The following is a 22,651-nucleotide window of genomic DNA, read 5'->3' as shown; positions in this document are numbered from 1 at the left end:
TTTTTTCCAATATTTATTTATTTTGCCTTTTGTTGCCCTTGTAATTTTTTATTGTTGTTGTTGATATTGTCATTCTTAGGTAGGACAGAGAAATATAGAGAGGAGGGGAAGACAGAGGGGAAGAGAAAGATAGACACCTGCAGACCTGTTTCACCGCCTGTGAATCAACTCCCCTACAGGTGGGGAGCCAGGGGCTGGAACCGGGATCCTTATGCTGGTCCTTGCACTTTGTGCCATGTGCGCTTAACCTGCTGTGCTACCGCCTGACTCCCAACAAATTAGTGTTTTTATATCCTTTGGATATATGCCTAAGAGTAGCATTGCTGGATTGTAAGGCATTTTCATATGTCTGCAGTTTATACATAGACTTAAAAACTATAGCCCTACTCTTTTTTTTTCATTAAACCTTAAAAAAATGCTATATGCTTTATTTAAATTTTTAAAATTTTTAAAAAGTCAAATAAAAACAAAAAAAGAAACTACTTATCTTGAGTAAATCAATTTTTTCTCAATTCCAGCCATTATATAATCCAGCAATTGTCATTATTCTGTTTGTCATGTATACACAATCTCAAAACACTTTCACTGTTTTCAAGGACAATAAATATTATACATTTTAACCTCCAAAATGTCCTGATCAGCTTTTATAGAGCATATTTTTTATTTTATTTATAAAAAGGAATTACTGACAATACCATAGGTTAAGAGGGGTATAACTGCACACAGTTCCCACCATCAGAACTCCATATCCCATCCCCTTCCTTGACAGCTTTCCTATTCTTTGACCCTCTGGGAGTATGGACCCAAGGTCAGACGAGATTGGACATGTTGAGGGTGGTATGGCCATAGACTGGACCCAAGGTCATTGTGGGATGCAGAAGGTTGAATGTCTGGATTCTGTAATTGCTTCCCCGCTGAACATGGGCGTTGACAGGTTGATCCATACTTCCAGCCTGTCTCTCTCTTTCCTTAGTGGGGGAGGGCTCTGGGGAAGCGGAGCTCCAGGACACATAGGTGGGCTTGTCTGTCCAGGGAAGTCTGGTCGGCATCATCCTAGCATCTGGAATCTGGTGGTTAACAAGAGAATTAACATACAAAGCCAAATTGTTGACTAATCATGAACCTGAAGGCTAGAATAGTGCAGATGAAGAGTTGGGGGGGGGTCCTCCATTTTGTAGATAGCTAGTAGGCATATTTTAGTTAAATTCCAAAGGGCCTATGGCTATACTAGTTTTTTTTTTTTTTTTTTCCTTTTTCTTTTTGCCCCTGAGCCTGAAATCTGATATGCCAGTGGATCCAAGTTATTGTCTGGGGAGATGATGCCATGGCTGGAAAAAGGACCAAAAAGCCGGATCAGGGAAGAGAGTAGCTCCCAAATATGGGAAAGGTGTATAAATATTGTTGCCTGTAAACCCCATTGCTTTGATGTGATCTGGGGCCTATATTCAGCTTAGGAAACTATGTGACTTCTGCATTCCTGTAGATCTGAGCTCACATTCTGTGGTCATCGGTAGGAACATTCCATGCTGCCCCAATATCAGGACCCATCTTCCTCAGGTGTAGCACAGAGTATGTTGTCCATCCTCCCTTTGGAGGATGCAATATTCTCTACCATTGTTGATTCAAGTTGAGGGCAAGGTCCTATGGGGGGCCCAGAAGGAGGTTTATTTTGTTGTTCCTGATAGAAATGATGGTTAACAATGGAGAGAGGGATTTATTTGAGGTCTAGGCCTATCATGTCTGTTTGGGAATCTCAGGAATCCCTGATTAGGGTCCCAGCTGATGGGATGACCTGATAGTGACTAAAGAGTCATCATTAAAGTGTGCCAGTCTCTTGCCCTTATTCAGCTTTGGCAGTCCTTGCTTTGATAAGGTTAGCTTTGGAGTGAGTGAGAGAACTGTAATAGAAAGTAGATGAGGTAGGTATTTAAGTCTAAGTAGACACTATTTCATTATGAACTTGATACTGAGTCAGTACAGACTATTGTGTATTTTTGCTTTCAGGTATATATATTTTGCCCTAATTTATGGATACATGTGAACATATGCTCTATCTTACAGGATATATCAAGGTTGTGGGACTTTGTTAGGAAGTGAACCTCCTGGAATGGAATTAGAGAATAGTCTCACCCAAGTAATGAGTTTGAAGGGTTGACATTCCATGCCTGACGTCTCTGGACACAGTCTGAAGTGAAGCATGCTGAGGTGGTACTCCTTGCATTGATTAGGTTGGGATCGGCGGGTGCAATATCATTTGTTATGACTTGAGAGAAGCATGCAGAAAAGTGAGCCCCACCCCCAGAGGATCCAGGACTGGGGGAAATAATAGGCTCTATAGTAGAAGTGGGAGGTTCCTGCTGTCTTAGGGTTTAAGAAGACAATAGATAGTTATTGCTACAATCACATTGTTTGGCAATTGGGTTAACTTTGAAAAATCCCTTTGTTAGGATTTGCTGTATCATACACACCATCACCATATTTTATGTCCTTTGACATTATTTGTATATAGCTATACCACTGGTTGCTTCTGTTCTCCCTGGACTAAGCTTTTAAGAGAGTCAACATATCAAAGACTCAGCCTGTGTATTAAAAAGACTCAGTCTGTGCTTTAAAAAGTTTGAGACAGTCAATCAGTTTTTCCCCTCTTATAACTTAGTGATTTATATGACTACAAATTAATAGGAATATACATAAACACCATTCCCACCACCAAAAGACTGTGCCCCCTCCATCCCCCTGACCTCCCTGGCCCATGAAGCTGAATATCTACCTCACCCTCATCCCAGGGTTTTTACTTTGGTGACCTACTAAGATAAGTAGTTTCAACTGGCAGTTTTCTTACAGTCATATGCTTTGAGATTTCAAGATACAATCTCCCCAGACAGGGCAGGCAAACTTTAGAATAAGGTTGCCTAAGAGCTATTTCACCTGCCTGCACAAATCAACCCATTTATCTCCACTGTGATAAAATCCAAGTAAGGTGTATATCAACCTGTGTGCTCAGCTGGATTTCTTGGGCTCTTTAGAAAGAGGAGGACTTTTATTGATGAATGATAGTCCCCTCTCAGACCTAAATCCAGGAAGTTAAGTTCAGTTCATTTTAGCTTTAGGCTTACCACTTGAAGCTGCCTGTTCCTCCTTGTGTCTAACTACGTGCTTTGTGTTGCTGCTCTCAAGCCTCAAAATTTGTTGGCAGCAGAAGGTAAGAATTGTAATTTTGAGAGCACTTTGATGATTCTGTCACAGTTAATGTGAACTGGCTTGTCTAGAAACCCACCCAATGAAAGTGCTGGTACAAGCAGTCAGAGATGTATTTGCAAGGCCATTGTTTATAATGCTGGACTTAACAGAAGAAAATTGATGATATGCATGTTCTGGAATGCAGTGGGGTTATTCAAGGAAATTTGAGGCAGGAGTATTTATGATTGCAGATACTTGATTAAACTTGAAACAACCACAAAAAGTTGGAAATGTATATATAATGTAACATAAGCTATAATTAGATGACTATCCCTAGAGCAAATTCTAGATTCACTATAGTAAAGGGTGAAGATTTTTTACCCTTGTTCCTTTGTAAGTTTCAGTCATATGTGAATATTTCCCAGTCACAAGTCATGATAATTTTTATAGAAAACCTCCCCAAACCTGTTTATTTGCATTAAATAACTCAATTTGCCTAAAACTCTTTTTGTGTGTCTGTGTGTTTTTCTTTCAGATTCTTGATGAATTCAAAAAAGATTCTTCCGTGTTCATCTTGGGGTGAGGCAACTTTTCTGTGTTGTTTCTGTTTGGGGTAACTCTACTGGACTGTGGGCTTCTCACAAACTGGCCTCTGGTAGCCACCCTCCACCCCCAATCCATAAGGACTGCCTTGGGGGTCCTTGAGTCAGTGGATTGACTGACCCAGTCCATGGCCTGGATCAACATGAGCAGCCACAGGTGGGGGTGTGTGGAGGCTGGGGAGGGTGGCCTGCAAGATTCTGCAGTCCTGGATGCTCAGGTCCTCCTTTCCCAGAGTGATGGGGAGAGAATGGCAAGTTAGTAGACATTTTACAAAAATACTAATTTCTAGGTGAAGTTGGGAGATTCCTGGCTTAATAGGTTTAACTGGATGAAAATGAGTCCAAGTATATATAATGTGCCTCCCATGATATGTGTAAAAGCCTCATAAGTGGTCATAGTGATACCAGTTGGGAAACATTAACACTACAAGACTTGCCAGAACCTGTCCTGTGCTCACAGATTCTGAGAAGAAAAGGAGATAGAGCAATAGATGGAGAGATAGGTAGACAGACAGACAGACAGACAGACAGACAGAGAAAGGTATGTTTCTGAAGTATTCTTTTTCCCCCAATTATCTTCCCTCCCTTTCTTCCCCTCTTTAACTTTAGACCTTTGGGTAAATTGTTCTTTTTGATTGACTCCCTTTCCACCTCCTGGTTGGCCTCATCTCATCCTCTGAGGCTCTTGTAGATGCTTCTTCCTCCAGAAAGTCCATCCTTGTCCCCCATCCCTCTAGGTCTGTAACCCCCTTGCTGCCACTTCCTCTCTTTCTCATTTTCTTATGTGCCTCCAGGAAATGAACCCAGTGTCTCATGCATGTGTGATACCACTGAGTGATCTCCCCAGCTCCCTCCCACCTGCTTTATCTTGGTACCAGAGTTATCACTGAGGCTTGGTGCTAACATGCAACTATTGCTCCCAGTGGCCATTATTGTTTTCTTTTTCATTGAGAGTGAAAGATAGAAATAGATACAGAGAAGGGGAGACAATCTAGCACCACCCCACTGCTCATGAAGCTACCTCTCCTTTCAGATGGTTCCATGTTGTGTCCTGTAGCTTGAACCCTGCTCTTTGTGCATGGTTCATGAATAAACTCTATCTGGTGAGCCACCTGCTGCCACCCTCCATATATATATATATATATATAGATATAGATATAGATATAGATATAGATATAGATATAGATATAGATATAGATATAGATATAGATATAGATATAGATATAGATATAGATATATAGATAGATATAGATAGATATATTTCACCACCAGTGTTATCACTGGGACTCTACACTTGCACAGTTACTCTACTCCCAATGGACCCTTTTTATTTACTTACTTTAGATAAGAGAGTGAAAGACAGAGAGGGACAAAGATAGAGGAGAGATACCACACCACTTCTCCACCACTCGGGAAGCTTCTCTGGTGCAGGTGCTCCATGTGGTGGTTAGAGGCTCGAAACCAGGTCCTTGTGTATGATAATGTCTATACTTTACCAGATGAGCTACCTCCTAGCCCCCTGAACCCATTTTTAAATTTTTTCTTAGAGGAGGGAAAGAGGGATATAGGATGAGACACAGAGAGAAAAGACACACCAGAGCACTGCTCCACCCTCTGTTGGAGCTGTTCTGGTGCTGTCCATGGTGCTCCTCCATAGTTAGGATTTATTCCATGTGAGCTGTCTCCTGATCCTCACCTCATTTCTCTCACAACTGTGTATCCTGACTGTCTGGGTTACCTGTACCCAAGACCATACTCTCCATGGTCTTGTTCAGACTACGGGGTATCCTAGAGCCACAAAGAGACTCACATAGATGACAGAACCCCAGCCTCTTCCACTTCTTTCTGGATTGGAATGTCAAGTCTGGCACCTTCATCCTCTTATTGGCCAGCCTGGTTCTTGGACTTGGTGTGTGTGTGTGTGTGTGTGTATGTGTGTGTGGGCAGGGGGGAGTGTTGGGCTATTCTTTGGTGGGGTATGTTCCCCTCTAAATATGCTTTCTTTCCCTGAGGGCAGCAACACTGACCGGCCGGATGCGTCTGCTGTTCACCTGCATGACTTCCAGAGGTTTCTCCTCCATGAACAGCAGGTGAGAGAGGTCAGGGATGGGGGGAGGGACTGGAGAGATGCCTGGGATACTCTCTCCCCTTATACCATCTGCTGGACACTTGTCATCCTGAAGCATGGTAGTTCCAAGTGGAACAATGCCATCCTGATATCAGACTTAGAAATGAGCCTGCCTCCTGTGAGTCCTTTCATAAGGCCCCTTGCTGGCTGGGTGGGTGGGTGTGTCCTCGCCTGACTCAACTCAGGGATCACTTCCTCTAGGAAGTCCTCCATGACTGATGAGGGGATGTGACCAGGTGTCTTGACCAGGCCAAATTGCCTGTAGGTGCTCTGGAGGACAAACAGCACAACTGTCCTTCACCAACACATGGGAGATCTCCCTGCATGATTATTCCAGACTCTAGCACGGAAAGGGCAGTGGCTCCCTGAGGGGTGCTTCTGCCCTTTGGGCATGTCTGGAAACATTTTGGGTTGTCACACTGGGAATGTTATCTGTAGTGATGCCCAGGATGATGCCCAACCCTGTACAGTACATGGGTGAGTCCTCCACCATATGGAATATCCCCTTGTGATCCCTGATCATCAGTAGTGGGTAGCTGACAGTGGCAGATAAACCTGAAATCCTCACTAGATGTCTGACCTTGAAGGTAGCTTGACCTTTCTATACTCCATTTTTCTCTTCTGTTGACTGGAGTGAGAGAGTCCGATATCTCAGGACTGTGGGGGCTAGCGAAAGTTTTATTGAACCTTGTGTATATGTGTGAAAATGTGTACACAAGCATGTTTGCATATGTGTTGAAATTTTGTATTTAGATGGTCAGACTCCTGTTTGCTTTGCTTTCTCTCTATTTTATTTATTATTGGATAGGGACAGAGAGAAGTTGGGGGGGGGGAATAAAGAGGGAAAGAGACAGACACCTGAAGCCCCGTTTCACCACTTGTGAAGCTTTCCCCCTGCAGGTGGAGACCAGTGGCTTGAACCCAGGTCCTTATGCACTATAATGTGCATGCTTAACCAGGTGTGGCACCACCTGTCCCCTGCTTTGTTTTCTCCTTAATTAAGCAAATTTCTTTTTTGTGTAGTATCAAGTTCACAACAGTATTCAGTTCACTTAAGAAAAAACAAGCATTTTGTATTGCAGAGCATATTGTTCAAACACACACAAAAGTAGATCAGCTGGTGTTATGAACCACAAACCTGTAACTCAGATGAATACTTTATGAGCATTTTCCCAATCTTTGTATTTTGTAAGTGGAATAAGGAGAGTTATTATGAAAGTGAAAGTATATCTAACAAGAAGGATAGAGGGAAGGAGAGATGTGGGCGAACAAATCTGTGAAAGTCTACTGCCTTGCCAATTGTATTTTATGTTTTTTTCCACCTCCACACCCACATGTCTCCCTTCTCTTGCCCTTTCTTCATTTATTTACTGGAAAATTCTACAGTAAGTGCCAAACTATTTCATTTCTAAATACCTCTCTATGTCTCTTTTCTAGATGGGCTTTTCAAAAAGTATATACACAAGCAATCTCCTTGCATATTACATGATGATCATTTCTTTCTTTCTTTCTTTCTTTCTTTCTTTCTTTCTTTCTTTCTTTCTCTCTCTTTCTCTCTCTCTCTCTTTCTTTCTCTCTCTCTCTCTTTTTACCTCCAGGGTTATTGCTGGGGCTCAGTGCCTGCACCACAAATCCACTGCTCCTGGAGACTATTTTTTTCCCTTTTTTGTTGCCCTTGTTGTTGTGATTATTATTGTTGTTTTTGTTACTGATGTCACTGTTGTCGGATAGGACAGAGAGAAATGGAGATAGATATCTGCAGACCTGCTTCACCACTTGTGAAGCGACCCCCCTGCAGGTGGGGAGCCGGGGGCACCGGGATTCTTATGCTGATCCTTGAACTGCACCATATGTGCTTAACCCATTGCATTATTGCCCGACCCCCAATCATTAATTTCTTAACACAGCACATGGTAATGTTCACATTTCATTGACTATAGAGAAAGCAATGAGTGGTGATATCCATCATGGGAACCCAGCCATAAAGATGGTTCAGACAAAGGTGGGGGCTGTTGTAAGTAGGATGAAAGGTCACTGCAATATACAGCAGGACTCTTGCCTTCACTGTGGGGACACAGAATGAGAATGATCAGGAAAAAGCTCATTTGCCTAACCTAAGACAGACTGATAGCTGATAAAATGCATGGGGTAGAAATGTAATTACCAGCTAGGAACTCTGCCTGCAGCAACCTGGAGCAGAGAGCCTTGCCTTTATTTTATTAGTGATTTGTTAATGATTAACAAGACTATAAGATAACATAGGTACAATTCTGTATAGTTCCCATCACCAGAGTTACATGCCTCATCCCCTCCATTGGAAGCTTCCCTATTCTTCTTCTTCTTTTTTTTTAATTTAAGAAAGGATTAATTAAAAAAAACCATAGGGTAGGAGGGGTACAACTCCACACAATTCCCACCACCCAATCTCCATAACCCACCCCCTCCCCTGATAGCTTTCCCATTCTCTATCTCTCTGGGAGCATGGACCCAGGGTCATTGAGGGTTGCAGAAGGTAGAGGGTCTGGCTTCTGTAATTGCTTCCCCGCTGAACATGGGCATTGACTGGTCGGTCCATACTCCCAGTCTGCCTCTCTCTTTCCCTAATAGGGGGTGTCTCTGGGGAAGCTGAGATCCAGGACATATTGGTGGGGTCTTCAATCCAGGGAAGCCTGGCCAGCATCCTGGTGGCATCTGGAACCTGGTGATTGAAAAGAGAGTTAACATACGAAGCCAAACGAATTGTTGAGCAGTCATGGACCCAAAGCTTGGAATAGTGGAGAGGAAGTGTTAGGGATGTACTCACTGCAAACTCTAGTGTACTTCTGCTTTCAGGTATATATTTTGCAGTAGTTTATGGATACGTGTGAATAAGCTCTCTCACACAGAAACTGGTGTATATCTAGGTTATGGGACTTTGTTAGAAAGTGAACCACCTGAGATGAAATTAGAGTGTACTATAAAAGGAAAGGTATCACCCGAGTAATGAAGCTGAAGGGTTGTCATTCCACACGTGAAGTCTCTGGACACAGTCTGAGGTGAAGCATGTTGAGGTGGCAATCGTTGCGTTGATTAGGTTGTGATCGGCGGATGCAATATTATTTGATATGGATTGGGAGAGGCATACGGGAAGTGGGCCCTATCCAAGGGTTCCAGGACTGGGGGAAGTAGGGGCTCTATAGTGGAGATATGAGGTTCCTGCTTTCTTAGGGTTCAAAAAGACAATCGATAGTTAATGTTATCATCACATTATTTGTTAATTGGGTTAACTTTGAAAAGTCCTTTTGTTATGGTTTGCTGTACAGTATCTAGTATCTTGTATATAGCTGTGCTATTGGATGCTTCTAATCTACTTGGCCTAGGCTTTTGAGAGAGTCCGCATATCAAATACACAGCCTATATATTAAAAAGATTCAGTTTGTGTTTTGAAAAACTTTGAGACATACAATTGATTTTCCCCCTCTCATATTAATTAACTACTGATTTATATGTCTACATTTTGCTAGGAGTGTACATAAACACCATTCCTACCACCAAAAGACTGTGACCCATCCCTCCCACCCACTCCCACCCCCCACTGGCCCAGGAAGCTGCATGTCTACCCCTCACCACAGTGTTTTTACTTTGGTGCCCTACTTAACAATTTGGTCAGGTCCTGCTTTTAGTTTCCCTTTCAGATCTTCTTCCTCAACTTCTGTTGATGAGTGGGATCATCCCATACTCATCTTTATCTTTCTGACTTAGCTCACTTAACATAATTCCTTCTAGCTCTGTCCAAGATGGGTCAGAGAAGGTGGGTTCATTGTTCTTGATAGCTGCATAGTATTCCATTGTGTATATATACCACAGCTTTCTCAGCCACTCATCTGTTGTTGGGCACCTGGGTTGCTTCCAGGTTTTAGCTATTATGAATTGTGCTGCTATGAACATAGGAGTACACACCTCTTTTTGGTTGGGTGTTATGGAGTCCTTGGGGTATAACAACAGGAGAGGAATTACTGGATCATATGGAAGGTCCATGCCTAGCCTTGTGAGAGTTTTCCAGACTGCTCTCCACAGAGACTGTACCAATTTACATTCCCACCAGCAATGTAAAAGGGTTCCTCTGTCCCCACATCCTCTCCAGCATTTGTTGCTGCTGTCCTTTTTGATGTATGCCATTCTTACAGGAGTGAGGTGGTATCTTAGTGTTGTCTTAATTTGCATTTCTCTGACAATCAGTGACCTAGAGCAGTTTTTCATATGTTTGTTAGCCTTTTGGATCTCCTCTGTAGTAAATGTTTTGTTCATATCCTCTGCCCATTTTTGGATGGGGTCATTTGCTTTTTTGGTGCTAAGTTTGCTGAGCTCTTTATATATTTTGGTGATTAGTTTCTTGTCTGATGTATGGCATGTGAAGATCTTCTCCCATTCTGTGAGGGGTCTCTCTGTTTGTTTAATAGTTTCTTTGGATGTGCAGAAGCTTTTCAATTTGATGTAGTCCCATTGGTTTGTTTCTGCTTTAGTCTTCCTTGCAGTTGGGTTTGATTCATCAAAGATGTCCTTGAGGTGTAGGTGGGAAAGTGTTTTACCAATGTTTTCCTCTAAGTATTTGATTGTTTCTGGTCTGACATCTAGGTCTTTGATCCATTTGGAGTTGATTTTTGTTTCTGGTGAGGTAAAGTGGTTCAATTCCATTCTTCTACATGTTACAACCCAGTTTTCCCAGCACCATTTATTGAAGAGAGCCTCCTTCTTCCATTTAATGCTTTGGGCCCCCTTATCAAAGATTAGATGTCCATAGGTGTGGGGATTTATTTCTGGGCCTTCAATTCTGTTCCACTGGTCTGTGTGCCTATTTTTGTTCCAGTACCATGCTGTTTTGATGATGATGGCTTTATAATATAGTTTAAGGTCTGGGAGTGTGATGCCTCCATTTCTGTTTCTTTTCCTCAAGATGGTTTTGGCAATTCTAGGTGTTTTCAGGTTCCAGATAAATGATTGTAGTGTTTGTTCTATTCTCTTAAAGAAGCTTGGTGGAACTTTGATGGGTATTGCATTAAATTTGTATATGGCTCTGGGGAGAATATTCATTTTGATGATATTTATTCTTCCAATCCATGAGCATGGGATATCTTTCCATTTCTTGGTATCAGTTTCTATTTCCTTGAGTAGCGACTCATAGTTTTCAGCATACAAGTCTTTCACTTCTTTGGTCAACTTTATTCCTAGGTATTTGATTGATTTTGCTGAGACAGTAAATGGGAGTGATTTCTGGATGTCTTCTTCAGATTTAGTGTTTGCATAAAGAAATGCCACTGATTTTTGTACATTGATTTTGTAGCCTGATACCTTGCTATATTGCCTAATAACTTCCAGTAATTTTCTGCTGGATTCTTTAGGTCTTTCTATGTATACTATCATATCATCTGCAAATAGTGAGAGCTTGACTTCTTCCCTTCCAATCTGTATTCCTTTGATTTCTTTCTCTTGCCTGATTGCTATGGCAAGAACTTCCAATACTATGTTGAAGAGTAATGGTGACAGTGGACAGCCCTGTCTAGTCCCCGATCTGAGGGGGAATGCTTTCAGCTTCTGTCCATTGAGTATGATGTTGGCTGTAGGTTTGCTATATATAGACTCCACTATCTTGAGGAATTTCCCATCTATTCCCATTTTTTGAAGAGTTTTGAGCATGAATGGGTGTTGGATCTTGTCAAAGGTTTTCTCTGCATCTATTGAGATAATCATGTGGTTTTCGGCTTTGCTTTTATTGATGTGGTGAATGACATTGATTGACTTATGGATGATGAACCAGCCTTGCATTCCTGGGATGAATCCCACTTGGTCATGATGAACAATCTTTTTGATATGTTGCTGTATCCTGTTGGCCAAGATCTTGTTTAATATTTTGGCATCAAGGTTCATCAGAGATATTGGTCTGTAGTTTTCCTTTTTTGTTTTGTCCCTATCAGCTTTTGGTATCAGGGTGATGTTGGCTTCATAGAAGGTAGAAGGGAGTATTCCTGTTTGTTCAATTTTATGGAATAGCTTAAGTAGTATGGGTATTAACTGTTTCCTGAAAGTTTTGTAGAATTCATTTGTGAAGCCATCTGGTCCAGGACTTTTGTTGTTGGGGAAATTCTTAATAACGGTTTCAATTTCTTTGTCTGTGATTGGTGCATTTAGATTTTGTAGTTCTTCTTGGTTCAGTTTTGGAAGGGTATATGTTTCTAGGAATTTTTCCATTTCTTCCAGATCCTCTAGCTTGGTGGCATATAGTTCTTTATAGAAGTTTCGCAGGATTCTCTGGATTTCTGTGGTGTCAGTTGTGATATCTCCTCCATCGTTTACAATTCTATTAATTTGAGTCTTCTCTCTTTTTTATTTGGTGAGTCTGGCTAGGGGTTTGTCAATTTTGTTTAATCTTTCAAAGAACCAACATTTGGCTTCATTGATCTTTTGTATGGTTCTTTTATTTTAGATGTTGTTTATTTCTGCTCTGATTTTAGTGATTTCTGTCCTGTTTGCTTTAGGGTTCCTTTATTCCTCTTCCTCTAAGTCCTTGAGGTGTGCAGCAAGGTCGTTCATTTGAGCTTTTTCTTGGTGTTTTATTTGTGATTGTATGGCTATAAGTTTCCCTCTCAGTACTGCTTTAGCTGTGTCCCAAATATTTTGATAGGTTGTGTCTTCATTTTCATTTGTTTCCAGGAACATTTGAATTTCCTGCGTGAGTGACTCTCTGACCCAGTGGTTCTTAAGGAGTATGTTGTTTAGTTTCCAAATTCTGTGACTTTTAATAATTTTCTGTTTGTTGTTAAATGTTAGTTTTACTCCACTGTGGTCTGAGAAGATACTTGGAATGATTTCAATGCTCTTGAATTTATTGATGCTGTCTTTGTGGCCTAACATGTGGTCTATCCTTGAGTATGTGTTATGTGGATTTGAAAAGAAGGTGTATTCCAGTTTTTTGGGGTGGAGGAGTCTGAAAATATCCAAGAGGTCTATTCTGTCAATCTCTTCATTCAGTTCTCTTGTATCTTTGTTGGTTCTCTGCTTTGTTGATCTGTCTATGTGTGAGAGTGGGGTATTGAAGTCTCCCACTATTATTGTATTACTATTGATGTATTTTTGAAATTCTTTCAGTAGGTGCTTAATGTATTTAGATGGTCCCTCATTGGGTGCATAGATGTTAATAATTGTTAAGTCTTCTTGGCTGATTGATCCTTTAATCATTATGTAATGTCCTTGCCTATCTTTTATTACTTTATTTAATTTAAAATCTATCGTGTTTGAGATGAGAATGACTGTTCCTGCCCTTTTTTGTGGTCTGTTAGTCTGTATGATAGTTTTCCATCCTTTCACTTTAAGTCTGTGTTTATCTTGTTGTGACAGATGGGATTCTTGCAAGCAGCATATGGTTGGGTTATGTTTTCTGATCCATCCTCCCACCCTGTGCCTTTTAATGGGTGAGTTTAAGCCATTGACGTTTACTGATATTATGGATTTAATGTATTGTAGTGCCATTGTTCAAAAAAAATTTTTTTTTGTTTGTTCTGATATATTGCCAGTATTATATTTATGTTCTTGTTCATAAGAGGTCTTTTAGAATCTCTTTCAGGGCCAGCTTGGTGATGGTTGCCTCCTTTAACTGTTGTTTATCTAAGAAGGTTTTGATCCCTCCATCTAGTTTGAATGAAAGTCTAGCAGGATATATTATCCTTGGTTGAAACCCTTTTTCATTCAGGGCTCGATAGATATCTTGCCATTCCCTTCTGGCTTTTAGAGTTTGAGTGGAGAAGTCTGCAGATAATCTTATGGGTTTTCCCTTGTATGTGACTTTTTGTTTGTCTCTTGCAGCCTTTAGGATCCTTTCTTTATCCTTACTCCTTCTCATTGTGACTATGATGTGTCTTGGTGTCTTCAGGTCTGGGTTGATTCTGTTTGGTACTCTCTGGGCCTCTTGAATCTTGATGTCCTTTCTGTTGTTCAGGTCTGGGAAGTTTTCTTCTATTATTTCCTCTGGAATGTTTGCTTCCCCTTCCTCTCTTTCTTCCTCTGGCAGGCCAATTATATGAATGCTACTTCTTTTGAGATCATCCCATATGTCTCTGTTGTTGTTTTCAGTGTTTCTCAATCTCTTTTTAAGCTCTTTCACCTCTTTCTTCGTTTTCTCTAGCTCATCCTCTGTCTGACTAATTCTGTTTTCTGCTTCTGTTAGTCTGCTTTCCCTTGCCTCAGCTTCTTTCTTCATTACAGCTATTTCAGCTTTCAGTTCTCTAATTGCCTCAAGATAATCAGTATTTTCCTTGGGGGTCTCAACTGTTGTTTCCCTAATACTGCCATTCCTTTCCTCCAATATTGTTTTCATTTCTGTGATTAATAAGTTTATTATTGCTTGCATACTTTTCTTATCTATGGTTACTTCTGGCTGATTTGTAGTTTCTTCTGGGCTCCTGTCTTCATTCATTGGAGTAGCAGTTTTATTTGTTTTTGATCTACCCATTTTTTTGATTTATGTTTTTTTTTTTCTTATGCTCTGTTGTTCCTCAGTTGTTGTGTCTTGAGTACAAGTAACACTGTACTAAATACCTTTATGACAATTGCACTCACCAACCTCAGGAATTACAATAGCAACTGAAGCAAGTATTGAAGTAATTTAATCGTTACCAGTTAGCCAAACAATTTCTCCGGTCCGTGAAAAAATAGTAACCAAATCCCAGTGAAGAAAGTGAAAAGAAAGAAAGGATAGCAAGAATAGACAGTTATGCAAATCTACTATCCACTGTATATTCTAGGGGTAACAAGAGGGGAAAGGGAACTAGAGCAGAGATACACACATAGAGAGTCCACTCTGAGTCAGATTTCTTCCCCAAAATAATTCACAAATTCAGAAAGGCAAAGAAGAAGGAAGAAGTGTATGACAAGATTTAAAAAAAAAGAGAGAGAGAGAGAGAGAGACAAGAGAGAGAAAAGGGAAAAGATAAGAAAAAGAGCTATAATTAAAGAGCAGTGAAAGGAAATTCCCAAATGTGTATCAGTGAATTCAAAAAAGCACACTGTTTGTTGGTGTGGGGGCTGGGGGCTGTGACTTTGGAAGCTGTAGGATTAAGGAAGAAGAGATGACAAGAATGAGAAAAAGAAAAAAAAAGAGAGAAAAAAAAGAAAAAAGATAAGAAAAAGAACAGTCATAAAAGGGCAGTGAAAGGAAAGGGTTTTTTTTAATATATTTATTTTTAATTATTTAATTTGCTATGCGGGGTAACGTGGGGGGGTTTGGCTACTTAGAAAGAAAAAAGGCCATAGGTTTCATAAGGGTATAGACTTAGAATTAATGATACTCCGTGGTGGGACAGGAATTTGGTAAAGAAAAGGACTGGTTATGGGGGGGGGGGCTGGGAAGGAGGTATGCTTGAAAATTAAAAGGAAGAAAAAAAATTTTTCCCTTTTTTTTTTTCCCCTTTTGTCCCTACTCTAATTCTTAACCCAAATTAAGTTATAGTCACCTCCTTGGTGTCACCGCTAGGACCCCTTATTGGCTGGCCTGCTAAAGGTAGAAAATCCTACTGTTTCCAGGAGATGTGGTCAGAGCTCAGCCACTAGCAGCTTCTCAGTCCACCATCTTCTGGGAACCCCCCCCCCCCCCCGAAGCTTTTTTAAAGGATTTCTCAAAGATGAAAACTAGCTCCAAGTCCTTTTGATCCAATGAGAGCTGTACTCAAGCATGTCCTTGGATCTGCCCTCAGGGTCGTGGTGGGCCCCAGAAACTCCCGAGAGAAAGCCCCCGAGCTACAGTGCTCCCTCCCGGTCCTCTGCCGACCGCCCAGCAGTGCTCTGCAACCAGCGGAGGAGCCGCCTTCCCAGGCGGAGGACAGTGCCTGGCGCACCTGCTTTGCCTGCCGCAGCCTGGGAAGTCTGGAGCAGTGCGCCCGCTAGTCCCCGCCACCTCTACTCTAATTTTTAACCCAAATTAAGTTATAGTCACCTCCTTGGTGTCACCGCTAGGACCCCTTATTGACTGGCCTTCTAAAGGCAGAAAATCCTACCGTTTCCAGAAGATGTGATCAGAGCTCAAGCCACTAGCAGCTTCTCAGTCCGCCATCTTCTGGGAACCCCCGCTTCCCTATTCTTAATCCCTCTGGGAGTATGGAACAAAATCTTTATGGGTACAGAAAGTGGAAGGTCTTCTTTCTATAATTGCTTCTCCGCTAGACATAGGCATTGGCAGGTCGACCCATACTCCCAGCCTGTTTCTGTCTTTCCCTAGTGAGGTAGGCTCTGGAGACTTGAGGTTCCATGACACCTTGGCGAAGTTGTTGGCTCAGGGATGTCAGGATACTTTCATGGGAGCGTCTGCAACTTAGTGGCTGAAAGGTGGTTAGATATAAAGCAATTTTTTAAATAAACATAAACCCAAAGGTAAGAATAGAACAGATGAAACTAGGGGCCTTCATGTGGTAAGAAGCTAGGAAGTCTATTTTAGGTATGTTCCAGGGGGTTTGTGATTTTACTAATTTTTGCCTGAGCTCTTCAGCTAACATGCACGTAGACTAGAAGTATTGTCTAGGAAGATGTTGCCAGAATTGAGAACAGATCTAGAAAGGTGGGCCAGAGCAGAGAGTAGCTCCCAAATATGGGAAAAGTATATAAACACCATCAACTTTAAACCCCATCCATATGACCTAGGGCCCATATTCATATTTAGCACAGGAGCCTGCATCCCTGCCAGTCTGAACTTTCAGTCCATTGTCACTTCCAGGAACATTCTAGGCTGCACTAATTTCAGGACTAGTCTTCCTTGAGTGGCACAATAGATTGACCTAGTCTATTTTTGGAGAGTGGGGCAGTCCCTACTATTGTGTTCTACATTGAGGGTAAGGTCCTGTAGAGGCCCATAGAGGGCTTATGATGTTCCTGATGGACGTGACTAGTTATGGCTGACAGAGGGATCTGTTCAAGGCCCATCATACCTATGTGGGAATCCAGAATTCTCTGATCAGAGCCCCAGATGATTGAGTGGCCTAGTAGTTGCCAAAAAAAAAAAAAAAAAAGCCATCATTAATGTGTGCCAGTCTCTTGCCCTTATCCAGCTTTTGTAGTCCTTACTTTATCTGATGAGATTAGATTAAAATGATTGAGTGAAGTGAAGTAGGGGGTAAGAGAGGAGGGTATCTAGGCCTAAGTAGTAAATATTTGATTAGGTACTTTATGGTGTCTTCTCTAGGTCTTTCTCTTTACTTGCTGCACTTGAGTCTAAGTCTATTCACTACAGACTATTGAGCACTTTTACTTGGAGGTATATATTTTCTCCTAACTTATTGATGCATATACACATGTACCCTGTCCCTTAGGCCCTGGTCTGTATCTAAGTTCTGTAATTTTCCTAGGCCATATACTATATGAAATGGAAGTTGGGAGTCCCATGTGTTAAGAAAGGTTTCACTAGATTATTGGAGCTGGAGGGTTGACATCTCAGGTTTGATGTCTCTGGATACAGTCTGAAATGAAACATGGCATGGTGGCACTGGTTGCATTGTGTTTTCTCCCTTGTATGGAGTTACCCAGTTTAGCAGGATACTGTTGAAATTAATTGATTTAACTTGGGGGGAACAATAAGCTTGTATTTTAGAACTCACAGCCTGTTCTGGTTGATTATATTACAGGGGAAAAAATTACAGGCTCCCCTCAGGACATTGCCCCTTTACTGGGCTGTCCAGAGTTTGGAATTTTTGACCCTGGAGGTGGGTCAGCAGTTCTCTTTCCATGCATAAGAACTAGGATCTCTAGGCAGCTAAGAGCTTCTGGAATGACAAGATGTGATGTAACACTTCAACATTCCAGCTGCCTGGTACCTTATTGGATGTTGTTGTGAAGTAGAAGTAATCACCATGGACAGTAATTGAGGGTGATGGATGTTCATATTTGGAATAGTCCTTGAAGCACTTGTTGTGAATATTAGAACATGTACTCTAGAAAGCATGTTGACAGTATACAATTAAGCTTTTACAATTGACTTTGATGAAATAATTGCTCTCCTTGGAACATTCCCCAAGGAAGTAATGGCACCATTTTTAATAAAAACAAAAACATGGACCTAGTTGACATTTCCATTAGGGGGCTTCTATATAAGCCACAACATGGCCCTGGGATGGAGGAGTGGGTCACATAAAAGGGGGTTGAAAGAAAGACCCTGGAAGCAACATGCCTGGGGTTGCTTTCAAGCTCATTATTGGGTCAAGTTATTTAATCTGTTCAAGCCTCCACTTTCCCATTTATATAACATGAGGAAGCAGGTGTACCTCATAGGGCTATGATGAGTTCAGAAGGAACCGGTGCATGATAAAGCTTTAGCACAGAGCCCTACAGACAATATGTTCCCAGTGCTGACTCTGCCCCAGTCATTTTCCTTATAGTTTATAATGTTTTCATGATTGAAGGTACCTGACACAGCAGCACATATGTAGCACACATACAGAAACTTTTTTAAATTCCCAGAATATTCATACTTTAAGCTCATTTGAGTACATTTCTTATTAGTGATTTAATTATGATCAAAAAGATTGTGGGATAATAGAGGTACAATTCCATACAATTCCCAGCACCAGAGTTGCATATCCCCTCCATTGGAAGCTTCCCTATTCTTTATCCCTTTGGGATTATGGACCTAGGATTGTTATGGGGTGAAGAAGGTGGGAGGTCTGACTTCTGTAATTGTATCTCTGCTGTACATGGATATTGACAGGTCGATTCATACCCCCAACCTGTATCTCTTTTTCTCAAGTGGGGTAGAGCTTTGGAGAGGTGGAGTTCTAGGACACATTGGTGAGGTCATCTGCCCAGGGAAGTCAGGTTGGTGTCATGGTAGCACCTGCAACTTGGTGACTGAAAAGCATTAAGATGTAAAGCTTAAAAAAATTGAAAAAATTGTTTAATAAGAACCTAAAGGTAAGAGTATAGCAGATGAGATTTGGAGTCTTCATGTTGGAAGGAGCTAAAAAGTCTATTTTAGCTATATTCCCATGGGCCTGTGACTTTACTTATCTTTGCCTGATCCCAGCAGCTAATGTGCAGCTGGGCTAGAAGTATTGTCTTTTAGGATTGTGTCAGAGTTGAGAATAGGACCAGAAAGCTGGATCATGGCAGAAAGTAATCCCCAAATATGGGAAAATTATATAAGTACTTTTAACTGTGTACCTTATTGATCTGACCTAGGGCCCATGCCTATTCATATTTAGCACAGGAACCTGTATAACCTCTGCATCCCTGTCAGTCTGAGCTTACATTCCATGGTCATAGCTAGGAACATTCTAGGCTGCACTCATTTCAGGATCAGTCTTACTTGAGTGGCAGAGTATGTTAACCCAGCTTCCCTTCGGAGAGTGGGACATAGGTAGAATATTTACAATGTAATTTGAAACCAGTGTAGCTCTAGATTCCATTAGCGAAATGCCTTTCAATATATGCAAACATTTTATAGGGAAAGGAAGTAGGCACCTTATGTCTTTGGGGCAACATCTAAATGCTTGGAAGGTGTTTGCATTAAGTAGCTCACAGTTCAGGTTTCATATTCCAGTATTCAAAGATTTCTAGTACCTCTGTATTCAAATAAGCTGGCTGCCCCCAACATTTTAACTATCTTGAGTCCCTTACCCAAGGAGACTTGTGAGAATCAACACAAGACTCATTGTTGATTTGCACCTATAATCCAGGGAGGCCATTTTCTTTCCCACCTCATTTGTATGTGTCCTTATGCTTTTCTTTTCCTGGTCTGGCCCATCCCATTGAACTACACTCACACCTGGTAGCACATTTGCTTTTTTATTACTGACCAAAATGAGACTCTAGAATATTCTACACATAGAACTCCTTATTCAAAATTGAGTCTGTGTTATGTTTCATCCCTTTATCTAGAGTATTGGGTGTGGTAGGAGAAGAAAATGAAAATTACTTCGTGACTTCTTTCTCTAAAGGGTCTCTGCATTTTTTTATTAGTGATTTAATAATGATGAACAAGATTGTAGGATAAGAGGGTACATTTCCATATAATTCCCAACATCAGAGTTCCATATCCCATCCCTTCCAGTGGAAGCTTCCCTATTTATCCCTCTGGAGTATGAACCAGAGATCTTTATGGGGTGCAGAAAGTGGAAGATCTGGCTTCTATAATTGCTGCTCTGCTGGATATGGGCCTTGAGAGGTCAATACATGCCCCCAACCTGTATCTTATCTTTTCCTGATGGGCTAGGGCTCTGGGGAGGTGGGGTTCTAGGACCCACTGGTGATGTTGTCTGCCCAGAGAAGTCAGGTTGGTATCATGGTAGCATCTTCAACTTTGGTGGCTGAAAAGCATTACGATATAAAGTAGAAGAAATTGTTCAATAGTCAGTGACATAAAGGTATGAGTATAGCCGGTAAGATTTTGGATCTTCATGTTGGAAGAAGCTAGGAAGTCTATTTTAGTTATATTCCATTTTACTAATTTTTGCCTAAGCCTGATAGCTAACATGCAGGTAGACTAAAAGTATTGTCTGGAAAGATGGTGTCAGAGTTGAGAACAGGACTAGAAAGCTGGATTAAGGCAGAGAGTAGCTCCCAAATATGAGGAAAGTATATATAAATACTGTTAACTGTAAATCCCATTGATTTGAGCTAGGGCATACATATAGCACAGGAACCTGTGTAACCTCTGCATCCCTGCCAGTCTGAGCTCACATTCCATGGTCACAGCTAGGAACATTCTAAGCTTCACTCATTTCAACACTAGGTATCCTTGAGTGGCAGAGTATGTTGACCCAGCCTCTTCCCTATCATTATTGTTGTACATTGAGGGCAAGGTCCTGTAAGGGCCTCTGCATTTCTTCCTTCCTTCCTTCCCTTCCTCTTTTCCTTCCTTCTTTCTTTCTTTCTTTCTTTCTTTCTTTCTTTCTTTCTTTCTTTCTTCCTTCCTTCCTTCCTTCCTTCCTTCCTTCCTTCCTTCCTTCCTTTCTTTCTTTCTTTCTTTCTTTCTTTCTTTCTTTCTTTCTTTCTCCCTTCCTTCCTTCCTTCCTTCCTTTCTTTTAATTTTTTCATTATCTTTATTGGATAGAGGCAGCCAGAAGTTGAGAGGGAAAGGGGTGATAGGGAGAGAAAGACAGAGAGACACCTGCAGCACTCCTTTGCCACTCGCAAAGCTTTCCCCCTGCAAGTGGAGACTAGGGGGTCTAACCCGGGTCCTTGCACACTATAACATGTACACTCAACCAGGTGTGCCACCACCCAGCCCCAGGCCTCTGCATTTCTAAAGTGTACAGAAACTATTCAAAGGAACCAAGTATATTTCAGCCATTATCAACATCTAAACAACACTAATCAACTGATTCTTTGGGAAGAGGATGTATGATCAAATTTTATGCCTACTTTTCACATTATTTGGAACCCTAACTCTGCCACTTCCTAGCTGTGTGAGCTTGGGATTGTCATAGGACATCTGTTTCAGATTTTTCTTTAAAAGGACAATGACATTATAAAAAGGACAGAGTTTTATGGATAGAGAAGGTTGTAATGGTTCACACAAGCTGTTATGGGTTGAGTGCTTTTTTTGGATCAAGTGCAGTGCTAAACATCTAATCTTACTTGATATAGTCCCTTATAGGAACTGTATGTGTAGATATTATTATTCTCATATAATGAGTAGGGGAGCACATAGAGTGTATAACCAGGGAAGTAACCTTATGGTTAAACTAAAAGAACTCTCTTCCCATATTCCTGATGCTGACAGATCTAAAGAATCAGGGTTGTACAGGAGTTGGACTCATGGACCAAATCCAGCTCATCATTTATTTTTGTAAATAAAGTTTTATTGGTACACAACTTCTTGCCCATTTGTGTATATACCGTCTCTGCTCCTTTTGTTGCATAGTCAGAGTGGAATGGTGTGGCAGATGCTGTGTGATTCACAAAATCTAAAATATTTACTTTTTTTTTTTTTTAACAGAAAATGTTTTGCCAGCCTCTATGTGGCCCTTGAAAGCCTGTGAGTTGAGAATAGGTTGGCATTTCCATCTGTGATTCAAACCAGATCCTGAGAGATGAAGAATTTTGTCACTCCTCTTTTTGATGTCTTCTTGTTTTCTTCTTCATTTTCAGGAGGTTTGGGCTCAGGATCTGAGCAAAGTTCGTGAACGGATGACCAAGTTCATTGATGATACCATGAGGGAGACTGCTGAGCCGTTCTTGTTTGTGGATGAGGTGAATGGGTTGAAGTCTGTATCTTCTGAAACTTATGTCTGGGCCCTCTTTGCGTGGAGGGTTGTGTTGCCAGGTGCCTTGAGACAGATGAGCTTCTCCTTGTTCTGAATTACATCCTTCCTTAGTGACTTTGTTACCTTGGTGTATTCCTTGATTTTACCACTTGAGGGCACCCACCACTAAGGAGCAGCCAACCCTTTACAAGAACAGCAACAAAATTCAATGTCTGGAGTCAAAATGGTTGGGTCCTACCTAAGATGAAATGGTGGGGTTGAAGAATGAACCACGGAGCCCTTGGCCCAGGTCATTTGTCCCTAGGCAACAGAGTATAGCCCGAGAAGTCCGTAGTTTCTGATTTTTTTTTTTTTTTTTTTTTAAGATTTGCTTACTTTTTATTATGGACAGCATCAAAGCACTGCTTTGTCATATGCAGTACCAGGGATCAAACCTGGGGCCTCATGTATGCAAATCATGTGCTCTATCCACTGAACCACATTCTTATACACTTCATTGTTTTTAAAGGGTCAGGAATAGGAAA

The 22,651-nt window shown here is 41.2% G+C and overlaps 1 protein-coding gene across 2 annotated transcripts in view; it reads left to right on the top strand.

Annotated features, from left to right (window-relative positions):
• Positions 1-22,651, top strand: part of PLCG2 (phospholipase C gamma 2) — a 175,783-nt gene that overhangs the window by 83,340 nt on the left and 69,792 nt on the right. For both annotated transcript variants that reach the window (XM_007516620.3, XM_060185114.1), the window contains exons 8-10: positions 3,716-3,759; positions 5,800-5,872; positions 22,012-22,113. In XM_007516620.3, coding sequence (XP_007516682.1) covers positions 3,716-3,759; positions 5,800-5,872; positions 22,012-22,113 — 219 coding nt within the window. The remainder of the gene's footprint in view (positions 1-3,715; positions 3,760-5,799; positions 5,873-22,011; positions 22,114-22,651) is intronic.

The sequence above is a fragment of the Erinaceus europaeus genome, chromosome 2 (assembly GCF_950295315.1).
Source record: "Erinaceus europaeus chromosome 2, mEriEur2.1, whole genome shotgun sequence".
Lineage (NCBI taxonomy): Eukaryota > Metazoa > Chordata > Mammalia > Eulipotyphla > Erinaceidae > Erinaceus > Erinaceus europaeus.
The sequence above is the reverse complement of the archived record's forward strand: the minus strand, read 5'-3'. Positions and strand labels throughout refer to the sequence as shown.